General features: G+C 62.2%; 1 protein-coding gene and 1 long non-coding RNA gene across 2 annotated transcripts; both read left to right on the top strand.

Moving 5' to 3' along the window:
- The first annotated feature begins 2049 nt into the window (after window positions 1-2049).
- On the top strand, window positions 2050-4374 carry LOC141742007 (uncharacterized). Its single transcript, XR_012586564.1, has 3 exons — window positions 2050-3008; window positions 3104-3696; window positions 3815-4374. It is a non-coding gene; the product is annotated as an uncharacterized LOC141742007 (long non-coding RNA).
- A 623-nt stretch (window positions 4375-4997) lies between these two features.
- Window positions 4998-8913, top strand: TPPP3 (tubulin polymerization promoting protein family member 3). Its single transcript, XM_074583352.1, has 4 exons — window positions 4998-5115; window positions 6324-6515; window positions 7612-7765; window positions 7984-8913. Exons 2-4 carry the CDS (start codon window positions 6328-6330, stop codon window positions 8170-8172), a joined length of 531 nt encoding a protein of 176 aa, XP_074439453.1. The 5' UTR covers window positions 4998-5115; window positions 6324-6327; the 3' UTR covers window positions 8173-8913.
- The last annotated feature ends 4561 nt before the right edge of the window (window positions 8914-13474 follow it).

Below are 13474 nucleotides of genomic sequence, written 5' to 3'. Positions count from 1 at the left end.
GTGTCCCGAGGTGGCAGGTTCTGGGCGCAAGCTGGGAAGGAAGGAGATGTCCTACAGTTTGCTGGGACATGACCCTCTCCAGGAGCACGGGGCTCCCCCTCAGGTTCACTGTTTAGTTGTCCTTCCCTTCCCAGGCTGTGCTCACCTGCCTGTTGTCCTCCTAAGCCCCTGATTCCCCTGACACGCACACAGACACCCATCTGAGAAGGGTCTCTGCCTGCAGAGTCCCCGACGACCAGTGCAGAGCCCCATATGCTGCTGGGCTGTACTGGTTCTGTCCTGCCCTGCAGGCTGCCCTGCAAGGAGCGGGAGCCCGTGCCTTTTGTTGGATGTCCTGGATGTCCAGGATGCCCTGGGGACCCTGACTTGGGAGGCAGGGAAGACATCCTTCTGCTGTCTTCAGCTGAGACATGGAATATTTTTTTCCACTACATCAAGTGTTGGAGGAGGCAGAATAAATCCAGGCTGCAAAACGTACGATGCTGTGTCCATGCCTTGGGGCAGCTGGATGCTGAGGGAAGAGCCAGGCCCCAGCAGGACGGGCTCCTACCCCTGCCGGCATTGGACTCCGATCTCCTGGACCTCTCTGGTGGCAGGCAGAATCGTGTGTGCGGCTTGGCATTTGATTTTGCCTGGGTTTTGTGTTTTCACCGCAACCGCGTTAACGAGGACCGTTGGAGGCGCATATTGGGAACCCAAGAGTGAAAATGGTGAGATGGAGATGGAGCTCCTGAGAGAACTGCTCTCTGCCCCAGATCGGTTCCCAGCAAGGATGAACCTTCACAAGGGCAGCAGACGGTCTCAGCTGAGCTGCTTCATGCCAGGAGGACGTTCTGCAGATGCCACTTTGTAGTACACACATGCCCTCGGGACCTTCGGGTGCTGCGTGTGGTACCCCACAAAGCTGTGGAAGTTTTCCATGGGAGGGAGCAGGATGGTCGCAGCAGGGGCAGGCACAGCCCAAGTTCACTCCTTCCGCACCTCAGTTCTGTCCTTTTGGGACCCTGATGCTGATACCCTGCCGGTTCAGGAGCCGAGGAGTCCCATTAGAGTACCGCTGCGGAGGCCAGCGTGTGGGCAGAGTGGTCCTGGCCACCACAGCAGAGGATGGCAGTGATCGCGAGCTACAGCCCGAGACCACCAGAGAGGTCAGTAAGACCTCAGAGACCATCAGTAAGGTGACAGGAGAACTCCTGATGCCTTCAGCTCCCCATCGCTGCAGAAACATTGAGGTCCACCGTCCCCAAGCACCTTCTCCAGCACTAAATAAAAAGGTTTTTTTACCAAGGCATGAACTCTCCCACCGGCAGGAGGCAGCGCCCTGGACTGGCCGTTCCCACCACGAGCCGCTGCGGGTTTTTATCAGGAACAAGCAGTGCATCCACAGGATGGTGACAGCTTTACGAAGTCCTCTGAAACCATAAATCCCGGTCCCTGGCCACTCGCCAGCGGCTGTGCCAGGCCTCGCAGCGCGTTCCTGTCTCAGCCGTGGCGTGGGCCGTGCGCCCTGCTTATGCTTTCATCTTTGGGCGTGACTCAAGTTCCTTAATTTTCTCTTCGAAGTCGAGGGGACCCTCCTTTGGGAAAAGATTTTTTGGTGAGTCTGTTCCTGGGCTCTGCTTTCGAATGCGTCCTGAGAGCATCTCAAGGGGCTGCCCGGAATTGCAGGGGGGGAGAGGGAAGCTCCTGCCAGAGGAGAGGGCATTTTCCCCCTCCTCTCTGCCCTGCGCCCTGCATCGCACCCAGCACCTCAGCTCAAGCGGCCGATCTCCCTCGCACGCTGCTCGTCAGCCGCCGCTAAGCCCTGTTAATGCCCTTGTGGATGCGCTGTTGCTGGGGTGACCGTATACATATTGCGCAACCTCCGAAACACTTCCCTCTGTTTTGTAGCAACTCGAGCTAGAGAAGCAGCCTTCCCTCATAACCTCATCCCACCCCAGATGCGGCTGAGCCAGCGAACTCGTTCCTGAAACAAGATGACTCCGGGGAGCCTGCGCTGCCCAGCCCTGGGGGAGGCAAGAGGTAAAGAGGACGGAAGGTGAGCAAGGAGGGTGCTCCGGGGTTGGGCTCGTGCTTTTGTGCAAGCTCTGAGCTGCACCCCGGAGCAGTCACAGCACTCTAGGACTGGCGTGGTCCTAGAAGGGACAAGCCCGGCATCCAAAGCCATGCCGTGGTGACACTGAGCTGTGAGCCTTCGTGTATCCCGGGTAAGCGCTGGAGTTACGCAGCTCGTTGAGTTCCCTGGGGCAGGAGACAGCCTGGGAACATCCTGACCTTTATTGGAAATCACAAGAAGGGAAAGGTCCCCGGGGGGAGCTGAGCACTAAGCAGTGTCCACGCTCCTCCACCACATCACAGGACCTGTGCAACCTCAGCCTCAGCTCCTGCCCGAGCCATGGGCTCCAGACCAAGTCACGGCCTCCTCCCGGGCTTCCTTTTCCGGGCTGCATGAGGAACAGCAGGAGCCGGCCAAGGACGGTGCTCCATCCCAACAGGGCTGTCATGGTGACAACAAATGCACAACAAACCCCAGCCCTTAGGAACCGAAACCTGACCTGCTCAACCTGACCCTGTGGGGCAACTGGCCAGCCCTGGCTCGGTGCCCGCCGCTCGCCCGCCCGCCGCTCCCCCTGTGCCGCTTCTTGGCTCTTTGGGCTCTGCAGCTCCCTGGATGGGCTGGAGCTCCGGCAGAAGAGCTGCCGACGTGCCCAGCTCCAGCTCCTGCCTGCTGCCAGCTCAGTGAATCTGGGCTCTCTCTTGTGCTGCCAAGCCCTGCCGGAGCTGCTGCCGGCTGGATGCTCCAGCCGGCGTTACCCGGGCTCCTCTCGGAGCTGTTGGCTGGAAGCAGAGCCAAAGACACCTGCTTCGGTGGGGAGCTGCAGGGCAAGCTAGGGATGAGGCTCTACCTTCAGCAAGGCTTCACCGCCCTCCTCGATATGGCAGCCCCAATGATTGCCCTCTCCTTCAAGCAGAGAGCAGGCGAACGGATCTTCTCCGCTTTCTGTGAGGTGGGACAACAGCCTTCTTGTCCCCGGCCTGTGTGGAGGCTGGTTTAAATTCCCACTGTAACCTACTTTGGAACCTGCTTTTATATCCTATGAAGAGCTGGAAGCTGAGTCCTCCTGGTGCCACCTCCTCCGTGCAGCGCCCAGGCTCTCTGGCCGTGGCTGAGCTCTACCAGGACAAGCCAGATGGAGGAGAAACGCTCATTGGTGAGGTCTGCCCAGACTCTGGCATCAGGCTGGCCCAGCCCTACTAGATGAGCCTCCACACCTGTCCTGCCTACCCTTGACTGTCCCCTTCGGGATGTCCTTGCCACCAGGCAGCCATGGGTTGCCACCCTGCCTCTGGCTGGGCTGGGAAACAGCAGCTCCTGCCAATGGAGGGGTCACAAGGCTGGTTGGGGGACACAAAAAAGTGGAGTCCTTCATGTGGCTGTGACCATCTGGGGCCACCCAAAGTGGCCAGGTGCTGTGGCATGTCCTCTGACACCAGCCCTGGCACTCACCTCCGAGGCGGGAGGTAAAGGTGGGGATCCCAAATCACGGACTCGCAGAGTTGGCTGGTGGTCACCTCTGGAAGTCCACGGACCCTGCTCCAAGCCAGGATCGGTATGAGCGGGCTGCTCAGGGCTTTGTCCAGTCAAGAGTTGGCAGCAAGATCCCAGCAGAGGACATGTGCCCCTCAGCCGAGAAGGTGAGATTGTCACGGGGGCCATACCCCAAAGCAAAGGGCTCTGGGTGCAAGAGCAGGCCGGTTTCCCCTGGGGCAGCTCGGCCACGGGGACACCTGTGTTTGTCCTTGCCCTGCACAGGAACCAGGACAGACAGAGACCGCAGGGTGCCAAAGGTGTTGTTTGAGCTTCTGCCCGCTTCCCCAAGCTGATGATTTACCTGCAGGACCCCGCGTGGCAGCAGCGAACCACAGGCTGCGTCCCCTCGGTGTGAAGAACTGGTGATGCTGGGGCTGGCCGGGCAGGAGGACAGGGAGTGCCAGGGGAGCGCCGAGGCTGGAGCAGGCGCTGGGCAAACAGCCAAGGTGGGGCCATGAGTAAGTGATGTGGGTTGCGTCGGGACTCCATGGCAACCACAATATTTGGGCATTGCTTCAGCCCGCAGCACCCACCGAGAGCCCCACGTGTGGTCGGGCTCTGGGTGAGGGAAGGCAGCTGCCACGATAGGCAGCTTCCAGGGTGTCCCACCGAGCTGTGCAGAGGGGACCGGCACTCGCCGTGGTGCCCATTACGCCAGGACGGTCACCGTTCATCCCCACAGCCTGGGCAGTGATCTTTGGTCCATGGTGTCCCCCACCAAGAAGGGACGGTTCCTCTGTCGAGGGTTATGCTGGCCACGTGGGGCAGGGGACAGGGCTGCAGGGCAGAGCACAGCGGGGCTGGCGGTGGCAGGGTGGTGGAAGAACCTCATGGGGTGATGGAGGAGCCTTGTGGGGTGGAGGAAAGACCTTGTAGGGTGATGGTGGGGCCTCGTGGGGTGTTGGAGGGACCTTGTGTGTTGCTGGTAGGGCCCCGTGGGCTCATGGAGGAGCTTCCTGAGGTGGTGGAGGGGCTTCCTGGGGTGACGGAGGGACCCTGGGGGGAGATGGAGGGACCCTGGGGGGTGCTGGCACGGCCTCGTGGGCTGGTGGTGGGGTCTTCGTGGGGTGATGGAGGGGCTTCGTGGGGTGGTGGAGGAGCTTCCTGGTGTGATGGAGGGGCTTCCTGGTGTGGAGGAAAAACCTTGTGGGTTGATGGTGGGGCCTTGTGGGTTGCCAGTACGGTCTCATGGGGTGATGGAGGGGCTTCGTGGGATGGGGGAGTGGCTTTGGGGGTGATGGCGGGGCTTCCTGGGGTGATGGTGGGGATTCCTGGGGTGATGGAGGGGCTTCCTGGGGTGGCAGAGGGCGTCCCGGAGCCATCCATGCCGGCTGCCCGGGCTCCGTCTCGGCGCCCCGGCCGCTCGCCGGCCGTGGGGCGGCCCGGGGAGGGGTGGGGGGGGCGGGAGGGGGCGGCCCGGAGCCCCGTGCGGGCGCGGCCGGCGGCCCCTCCCGTCGCCATGGCGGCGCCTTAAACAGGCGGCGGCGGCCGCCCCCCCCCGCCTCAGAGCGCGGCGCCGGGAGGTGAGTGACCGACCCGAGCGCGGCCGCGGCCGAGCCGGGACCCCCCCGCCCCCCCCCCCGGCCCGGGGCGCGGCGGCAGCGGGACCCCCCGGACCCCCGACCCCCGGCTCCGGCCGCCGCCCGTCCCAGGGCCGGTGCAAGAGGGCGGGGAGTGGCGGGGGGGGGAACGGACGGACACCGAGGGGCTGCCGCTGCCCCGGCACCCCCCAGCCACCGGCGGCGTCCCCCGGGCGGGCTCCGTGCGGGGTGTTCCGGGGGCGCCCCGGAGGAGCCCGGGGACGGGCGGGGACCGGCGGGGACCAGCGGCTTCCCCGCCCGCCGCTCCTCCTTAGCAACGGTCGCCAGGCAACGCCGCTCCTTCCTAGCGACGGTTGCCAGGCGACGCGAGGGCCGGCGGCGCAGCATCCCAGCCCGCTGCTCCTCCGTGCCCGCTCTCCGACTGTCGCCAAGGTGCCGGGGGGGACATATCCTGACCCCCCCGCCCACCCCCACCGGCCTGAACACCGGGCGAGGTTCCTGCTGTGCACCCCGGGGTGCCGGGGACCGCACCCGGGTACCGCTGGGCCCTGTCCTGGCTGAGATGCTGCGGGCGCTCAGCGCGTGGTGAGGGATGCTGAGGCGGCAGGGCGAGGCTGGCCGGGCGACGGCAGGCAGGGAGCTGGGACGTGGCAGCGGCCACAGGGAGTGCAGAGGCCTCTCCACCACTTGGCATCCGCTGGCGGCCGGGCACCACCGTGTTTGGCCCAGCTCCACGCAGGGGGGACGCCGGGCGCTGGCAGAGCCGGCGGGCAGGGGAGAGGTGGGGCCGGAGGCAGGCAGCGGTGCCGTTTCTCATCATCAGCGAGCAGGAGGAAGGCGGCCGCATTGCGTCATTCCCGGAGAGTGCTCCCGCGGAGACGGGGGCCGATGCGCTCACTCCTTGCCAGCCCCCGGAGCCGGCAGCCTCGCTGCTGACAGCTCTCCATCCGGAGCCTCCATCCCCCGAGACACCTCTTGGTTGTTGGCCTCGGGGCTTGTCCGAGAGTGCCGCCAGCCCTCACCCAACGCGTGCGGGGCTCTGCCAACGCCCCGCTCCTGCCGCAGCCCCCCTGCCCTCACCAGCCCTCCTCCTGCCCTCGCGGGACCTGAGAGCAGAGCGGCTGGGCTCTGCCGGTGCTGCCAGCCAGAGCCTGGGCAGCAACGGGCCCCACTGTCCCCCTATCCCGCAGCCCCATGGCTGGGAGCGCTGAGATGGCGTCCCTAGAAGAGAGCTTCCGCAAATTCGCCATCTACGGCGACACCAAGGCGACGGGGCAAGAAATGAATGGGAAGAACTGGGCCAAGCTGTGCAAAGACTGCAAGGTCACTGACGGCAAAAGCGTCACCAGCACCGATGTGGACATTGTCTTCTCCAAGGTGAAGTAAGTGACTCGGCTTTTTGGGGGGGCCTCCACAGCTGTTCAGAGGTTGGGGATGCCCCTGCGGTGTGGGCAGGGTGGCGGTGGCCTGGGTACGGCGGTCCCCGGGGAGGTGTGGTAGCCCGACTGCACACCCAGGCCATTCATCATGGAGCAGCGGGTGCTGCCCTGCGGCATCCTGCCTTCAGGGATTTTTTTTGTGGCTGCTTTTGCAAGACCTGATAACAAATTACTCTAAATTTGGGGGGGTGGGAGGGTCTGATTTTGGTGCAGAGGCCGTGTCCCAGCTCCCAGGCGTCGAGGTGGGCCTGGCTGGTTCTGGCAGGCTCCCATCTAGCAAGAAGGTGCCACAGGGAGCAGAGGAGGGTGCTCGGGGGTGTCCTGTGTGACGTGGCCCAGCCCATCCCTAGGCCTGGCCAGCCCACACCTGAGCATGGCAAGGACTCTGGTCTTTGCTCCTCAAAGGTCACCTGGGGCTGCTTTCGGTGTCCCCAAAGACAGGCTGACACCCGCTTGCTCCTCATCAGGGTGCAGGAGCAAGGATGGGTGGGGAGCCTGCTCCCTCTGCGCCCTCTGTCCCGGCATCGCCTTGTGCCCTGGGGGGGGGCCAGGAGGGTCTGAGCACCAGGAGGCTTTTGGCGTGTCGGAGGGTGGGTCGCTGTGCTGCCTGGGAGATGAGGACCAGGCGCTCATGAGAGTGATGCTCTGTGCACGTCCTTCTGAATTTGACCAGAGAAAGACGGGTGCCTGCCACGGGATGGAGTGCTGGGCATCCCCAGGCAGGCTGGGAGCAGTGGGAATGGCTGCGTGTCTCCTCCAGCGCCCAAGTCCCAGGGCACTTCCATGCAGGGGTAGAGGTTTTTAGCATCGAGGACTTTTAACATCATGTGGCTGAAAAGCTCCCGGAGCTCAGCACCAGCTGTGCCCAGCTGACCCATTCTGCCGGCATCCCCCTGGCCGTAGCTGCATTTCGGAGGTGGGCGAGGGGCCCGAGGCTGGTGGAGGACGAAGCCGGCGTCTCCCTGATGCTGCCCATCCGTCCTGCTTGGAGGTGCAACCTGAGGATGTGCTTGCAGCAGCCCAGATTTTGTGCTTGCAGAGGGAAGACAGCTCGGGTCATCAACTATGAGGAGTTCAAGAAGGCGCTGGAGGAACTGGCCCCCAAGAGATTTAAGGACAAGAGCAAAGAGGAGGCGTACGAAGCCATCTGCCAGCTGGTGGCGGGGAAGGAGCCCATTAACGTGGGCGTCACGGTGAGCGAAGAGCCCCTCGGCCGCTGGGAGAAGGAGGGACGGTTGGGAGGGGAGGACAGAGCTTCCCAGGGGACCCCATGGCCCTGGGTGTGCTGGGGACTGCGCAGGTCCCGGGGGCACGGCAGGGTCCTCAGTGGGTGTCAGGGGCTTGCGTGGTGCAAGGGAGGGAGGGGGGTAGGGCATGTTCTTGATTCCCTTTGCCTGTCCCCCCTGCGCAGAAAGCCAAGACGGTGGGGGCCGTGGAGAGGCTGACGGACACCTCCAAGTACACGGGGTCCCACAAGGAGCGCTTCGACGAGAGCGGCAAGGGCAAGGGCAAGAGCGGGCGGGAGAACATCGTGGACACCAGCGGCTACGTCAGTGCCTACAAGAACGCGGGCACATACGACGCCAAAGTGAAAAAGTAGGGAGGGGTGCCCGTGGCACCCACCGCCCCGGTGCCTGCGCGTCGGCCGTGGGGCCGGCGCTCACGTCAGCCCTGGGACATGCCCGCATGACGTGGGGCCCGGGAGGCTGCGCTGGGGCCAGCCCCAGGCTGGCGGGGGGTCGCCCGCCCAGCGCTGATGTGATCGGGAAGTCGCCGGGCCGCGTGCTTTGCCCCAGCGCTACGTCTGTGTCCCCCCACCCCCGTGCTGTGACCCCGCCCCAGCCCCTCCTGTCCCCCCCCAGCCCCCCGCCGCCAGCAGCACCCGCCGTACTAACCGCACTGCTCCTCAGGGCTCCCCTGCCCCGCTGGCACCCAGACCTTCCCTACCTCAGCCCCGGCTTTCGGGGCACCCCCCCGCCAGTCCCACCGGGGATGGCAGCCCGTGTTCCCTGCAGACCTCCCGGGGACCTGCCTCGACCCTGCACCAGTTACACCACAGCCACCTCCTTCCTTCCCCACTGGTGCCCTCACCACGGGGCTGCCCGGCTTCGCCGCAGGAAGCTCCGACCCTGCAGTGCCATTAGCGCCGGTGCCGCCGGGACGCTCCCAGCCCAGCTCTGGGACACATCCCGGGAGAGCTTGGTATTGCCTGGCCGTTGGCAAAGGTCTCCGACCCAAACCCCCGCCGTGGCCTCCCGCCGCCTTCGTGAAGCCCAAACCAAAGGACGCTGCAGACCCGCGCTGTAACCCGGATCTGCAATAAAACTCCCTCCGCACTGACGCCCCGGCTCTGGTTGTGTTCAGCGGGATCGAGCAGCGAGAGCCCCTTGGCCCGCTGGCCCAGCCGGGCGGTGGGAGACCAGGTTGGCCGTGCCGCCCCAGGGACCTGCGCCGTGGGCTCGGCGCTGGCTGCCGGTGGTTTTGGCAGCTCCTGGCTGGCCCCGAGTTGCCTCAGCAACCGCAGGCACACAAACACGAGCGCCTGGCTCCCGCTCCCGCTCTGTTTGCAACCAAACACACGAGCTCCTGGTAACGATCCCTGGGAACAGGCCGGGGCGGCGGGACAGGATGGCGGCTCCGGGATGGGGGTGACGGCTGCTGCGGGCACTGGGACGCACAAGGCTGGGTGCGGGGGCTGCCACCCCCACCCCAGACACGGGCAGAGCCTGCTGCGGCGGAGCCTGGGTGGCAGTGCCAGGCTTTCCAGCCAGATGCCCACCTCCAAGGTCGTCTGTTGGGAGCTGGGCTCCCTAAATAAGCCGCAGGGGTTATTTGGCAGGCGCCTCAGCCGCGGCGCCGGCACTGCCCACGCCAGGAGTGATGTGCCGGGGGCACGCGTGTGGGCTCGCTCCCTGATGACGCGCAGCCCTGCACCTTCTGCATCCTCGCCACCTGCTTTGTAAAACGCAGGAGAAGGAAGAGGTCATCTTCTCCTGGGCTGGTTTCAGTCCCACCTTTAGCGAGGGTCCACCAGTAAGCGTCTACCAGTGGGAAGCAGGGGGTGAGGGCTTGGGGGGCAAAGGGGGGGCTGGCGTTAGCCCTCCGCTGGGCAGGTCAGGGTGAGCTGGTGGCTGGCTGTGCCTCTGAATGCTCTTCCTGAGATCAAATGTTCCTCCTGTCAAAAAGTCGCTGCGGGGGAGGGGGCTTTAACCCTTCGCCGACTCCGCTGCCCGGCTGCAAAAATGAGGTGCGGAATTCCCAGGGCCGGGCTGCCCTGCAGCGCCCCGTGGTCCATGGAGGTGCCATCCGCAGCCCTGCCCTGGTGCGTGCTCGGGGGCTTTGCCAAGGAAGAAGGTTTTGTGGAGAGGTGGGCAGGTCAGGCCCCGGGGGACGCATCCCCTGCCAGTACGTGGCTCTGGTCAGGACCTGGTGGTGGAGCAAAGCGGGGCGCCCGTGTTGGGGCAGCTCTGGAGGGGAGTTGTGGGTGCTGACGTGCTTTCGATCCCAGGAAATGAAGGCTGGGAAGGGGATTTCTGCCTGGTTTTAAGCTTGCACGTGGTGAGAGCAGCAGCTCTGGGGGCCTCAGCATCTCAGCTGCCCACCTAGCAGCTGCTGGACATCTATGGTTTGTGAGCCTGCAGGGAGGGCGGATGGGTCCTCACTTGGAGTTACCTCCCTAAGTTCATCCAGAAGCACGTGGAGCTGAGCTGCTGCTGCTCAGGTGATGGAGCAGCCGTCAGGGCAGGTGCGGCAGGACCTCTGGCCGGACAGCCAACTCGGCCAAGCCTTGCCATCAGTGGGTTACATCCTTCTCTGAATCCTGAACAGAAGCAGCTTCTCTGCAGCCTGCGAACCCACGGTGGAGGTCAGGGGGTGGCCACCGCTGCCAAACCACCCAGCCTAAAGGTGCTCCTTACCTGCTCCAGCTCCTCTTCAAGTTCTCTACCGCTCGCTCCACAGCTTACACAGGAATTTCCCCTCGGACCTTCTCCTTGTTCCCAGGCAGCTCCAGCGTATGCTGTTCCCTGCATGGGGACAGGGCTGGGTGGAGAGGGTAGCAATGGCCGCACCACTCTGGCTGGGCTGGTTGGCATCATCTAGTCTGGTATCTCAGTCCTACCAAACCATCCCCAGGAGAATTCGGGCACGTAAAGACCCAACCGGGTCTAACGGTTCCAAAGTGCCTAAGATCAATCTGAACAGAAGTCACTTCTCCTGAAGCGGTGGGAACAGCTTTCTGGGAACAACGAGACGTTGGTTTGGGTCTTCACCAAAACCGGAAAACTTTCTAATTAGCAGTGTAGTGATCTCCTGGGCGGCTGCGGGCTCCCTATGTGTGTGCGAGGCTCCCCCCGTCCATCCTTGCAGAAGGGTGCGAAGGCCCTTTAGAAAAAACACATGGGGAAACCGCAGCTGTGATCTCTGTTATGGACACATCACGCAACCCCGTGCATGGTCAAAGCCCAGTGGAGACACGGCCTCACGGGGAGGTCAGTGCAAGGAACGTGGCCTTTAAATATCAGCCTTCAGGACTAATGTGGACAGGGAAGTGGAGGTCCCCAGGACGGTTGGCACCGGAGCACAGGATGGACTAGAAGAAGCCAAGTTGGGGCGCTCAGCCCTCAAGAAGACTATAACCTGAAGGAACTCCCACGGGACAAGCAGCTCCGGCCATTTTCCAGGTGAAGCCTGAAGCGGTGCCACAGGCTGCTGAGACAGCAGAGACCTCCAAATATTAGTTGCAAAGCTGCTTTCTGTGATGAAAAGTGACACAGCCCAAACAAAAGGGCTCGCGGCCGTCTCCCCGGCGCTAATGGCTGTGCTCTGGCCAAGCGTTTGCTCTGAGGTTGGCTCCACACCAGGTCAAGAAAGACATTTTGCAGCAGAGGAGCCGGCGGGCGGATGGTGTCTCGGCCAGTATTTATGTTGTTTGCATTCATCCAGGCCCTGGACACGAAGCTTTTTTTTACTCCTTTCCATTTGTTTCATCCCGTTGGCCGCTTTCCGGCCCGGCTCCTGCAGCGGAGGAGCACTCCAGACCTCACACCCAACCCTGCCACCGCTGGCACTCACCTGCTCCACCATTTCAGACCAGCCCAGACCCTCCTACGGGCTGATCTCCCAGCCTGCCTGAGAGACGTGCAGCCCAGAAGGCTCAGCTGAGTGGTTATGATGAATTTAGCTGTCAAATACATTCTCTGCCCCCAAGGTCACTTCCCTAGGGAGTTTCTAAAATCATCCCAGGGTCAAGTCCGTACTGAAAGAAGTCCTTCTCCCTTTGACAGCAAGTTGTGTGCCTGGGACTTGGGATCTGGCTCCTCTGAGAGGTCATTTTTCTCTGGGCTGAGTGGCTTGTCCAGAGATACTGATGAGGACTGATCACTCTGTTCCTCAAGGACGTAGATTCATTCCTAGAAGAGTGAGACAATGGATGCTGGAGCAGAGTGTCTGCATCTTCTCTTCAGCCTGGGGGAGAGAAGGCTCTGGGGAGACCTTAGAGCAGCTTTCCAGGATCTGAAGGGGGCCTACAAGAAAGCTGGGGGGGGACTTTTTACAAGGGCATAGAGCGATAGGATGAGGGGTGATGGCTTCAAACTGGAAGAGGGGAGATTTAGCTGAGATCTGAGGAAGAAATTTTTTACTGCGAGGGTGGTGAGCCCCTGGCCCAGGTTGCCCAGAGAAGCTGTGGCTGCCCCATCCCTGGAGGGGTTCAAGGCCAGGCTGGACGGGGCTTGGAGCAACGTGGTGTGGTGGGAGGTGTCCCTGCCCAGGGCAGGGGGTGGCACTGGGTGGGCTTTAAGGTCCCTTCCAACCCAAACCATTCTGTGATTCTATGCCAATAAGCCCAGCGGGATTTTATCCTTTCTGTCCCTGTGTAGGAGCACCAGGAAGAGCTCACAGATGTTGCTCTTCCAAAGAACTGCTCCCTCGGCAAGCATCCCTCCATGGAGTGTATCGCGCCGGGACAGTGCAGATCCTTGGTCCCAGGCCAGGCAAAACAGCTTCCCCGCTGCCTTCCTCAGTACTTTTCCATTTCACCGCTAGTCTGACGGACAACAGTCGGCGGAACACACAGCCTAGGCTGTAAATCGTGTTCAGACGAGATTCAGAGAGCAGATATCCCGGGTAGGGCGGGCAGTTTCTCAGCGATTTACATCTAAAGCCGGGACTAGAACTTCAAATCCTCGCAGCCAGTGCCCCGAGACAGCGGTCTGACTGGGAAGGTCACACGCAAGACTTCACCGCCAGCTACGAGCTGCCAGCGCTGTGCTGGAATACTGATTCAGTGCCGTTTTAGAGGGAATTCAATTAACTAAATTACCGTCTTCCCAGCACGGCATGGTTTCAAGATAAAATTTTATTATACTGGAGTCATGCCCACCCTTTGCTAACGTCATGGCTGCGGCAGAAGTGTCAGGATGCGGGGGGGGATAGGAGCAGGAAGATGCTGAGAAATATATTTAAAAAAAAAAAAAAAGAAGAAAAAAAAGCAGGGCTTAGATTCACCAGCATTAAATACAGCACGAGGTTTTGTACGCGCTAAAACCGAAGGCAGTCCATTTTTAATGTCCGTTTTGCTCCCGGTACAGCGGACGATGGGGGGATTGCTGTGACCTGCGGTACCGAGCGGAGCCGTGTGCTGGCGGCCCTGACGCAGCTCTTTCTCGCGGGGACAATGTCTCCGGACTGGTGCGTTTTGTTGGGTTTTTGTGGGTTTTTTTTTTGAGCTGGAAAAGATGTTTTGTGAAGAGCGTGGCTGCTCCCTTTAGCCCATTGCTGCCGCAGGAGGGTTTGTGGACACTAAAGAACCGTTATGGGAGGAATGTCTGAGTTTTGGATCCTCCTAATTTTTTGGGTCTCCTGAAGAAACCAAGCTGCTGAGAAATGTCACGTGCTTTTGC

The sequence above is a fragment of the Larus michahellis genome, chromosome 4, assembly GCF_964199755.1.
Source record: "Larus michahellis chromosome 4, bLarMic1.1, whole genome shotgun sequence".
NCBI classification, from domain to species: Eukaryota; Metazoa; Chordata; class Aves; order Charadriiformes; family Laridae; genus Larus; species Larus michahellis.
Note: the sequence above shows the minus strand (reverse complement) of the source record. Positions and strands in the feature narration are given on the sequence as shown.

Coding starts and splice junctions, on each gene's coding strand:
- TPPP3 (XM_074583352.1), top strand. CDS start 6,328: ATGGCTGGGAGCGCTGAGATGGCGTCCCTAGAAGAGAGCTTCCGCAAA. Junction 6,516..7,611: donor ATTGTCTTCTCCAAGGTGAA/GTAAGTGACTCG, acceptor TTGTGCTTGCAG/AGGGAAGACAGCTCGGGTCA. Junction 7,766..7,983: donor CCATTAACGTGGGCGTCACG/GTGAGCGAAGAG, acceptor CCCCCTGCGCAG/AAAGCCAAGACGGTGGGGGC.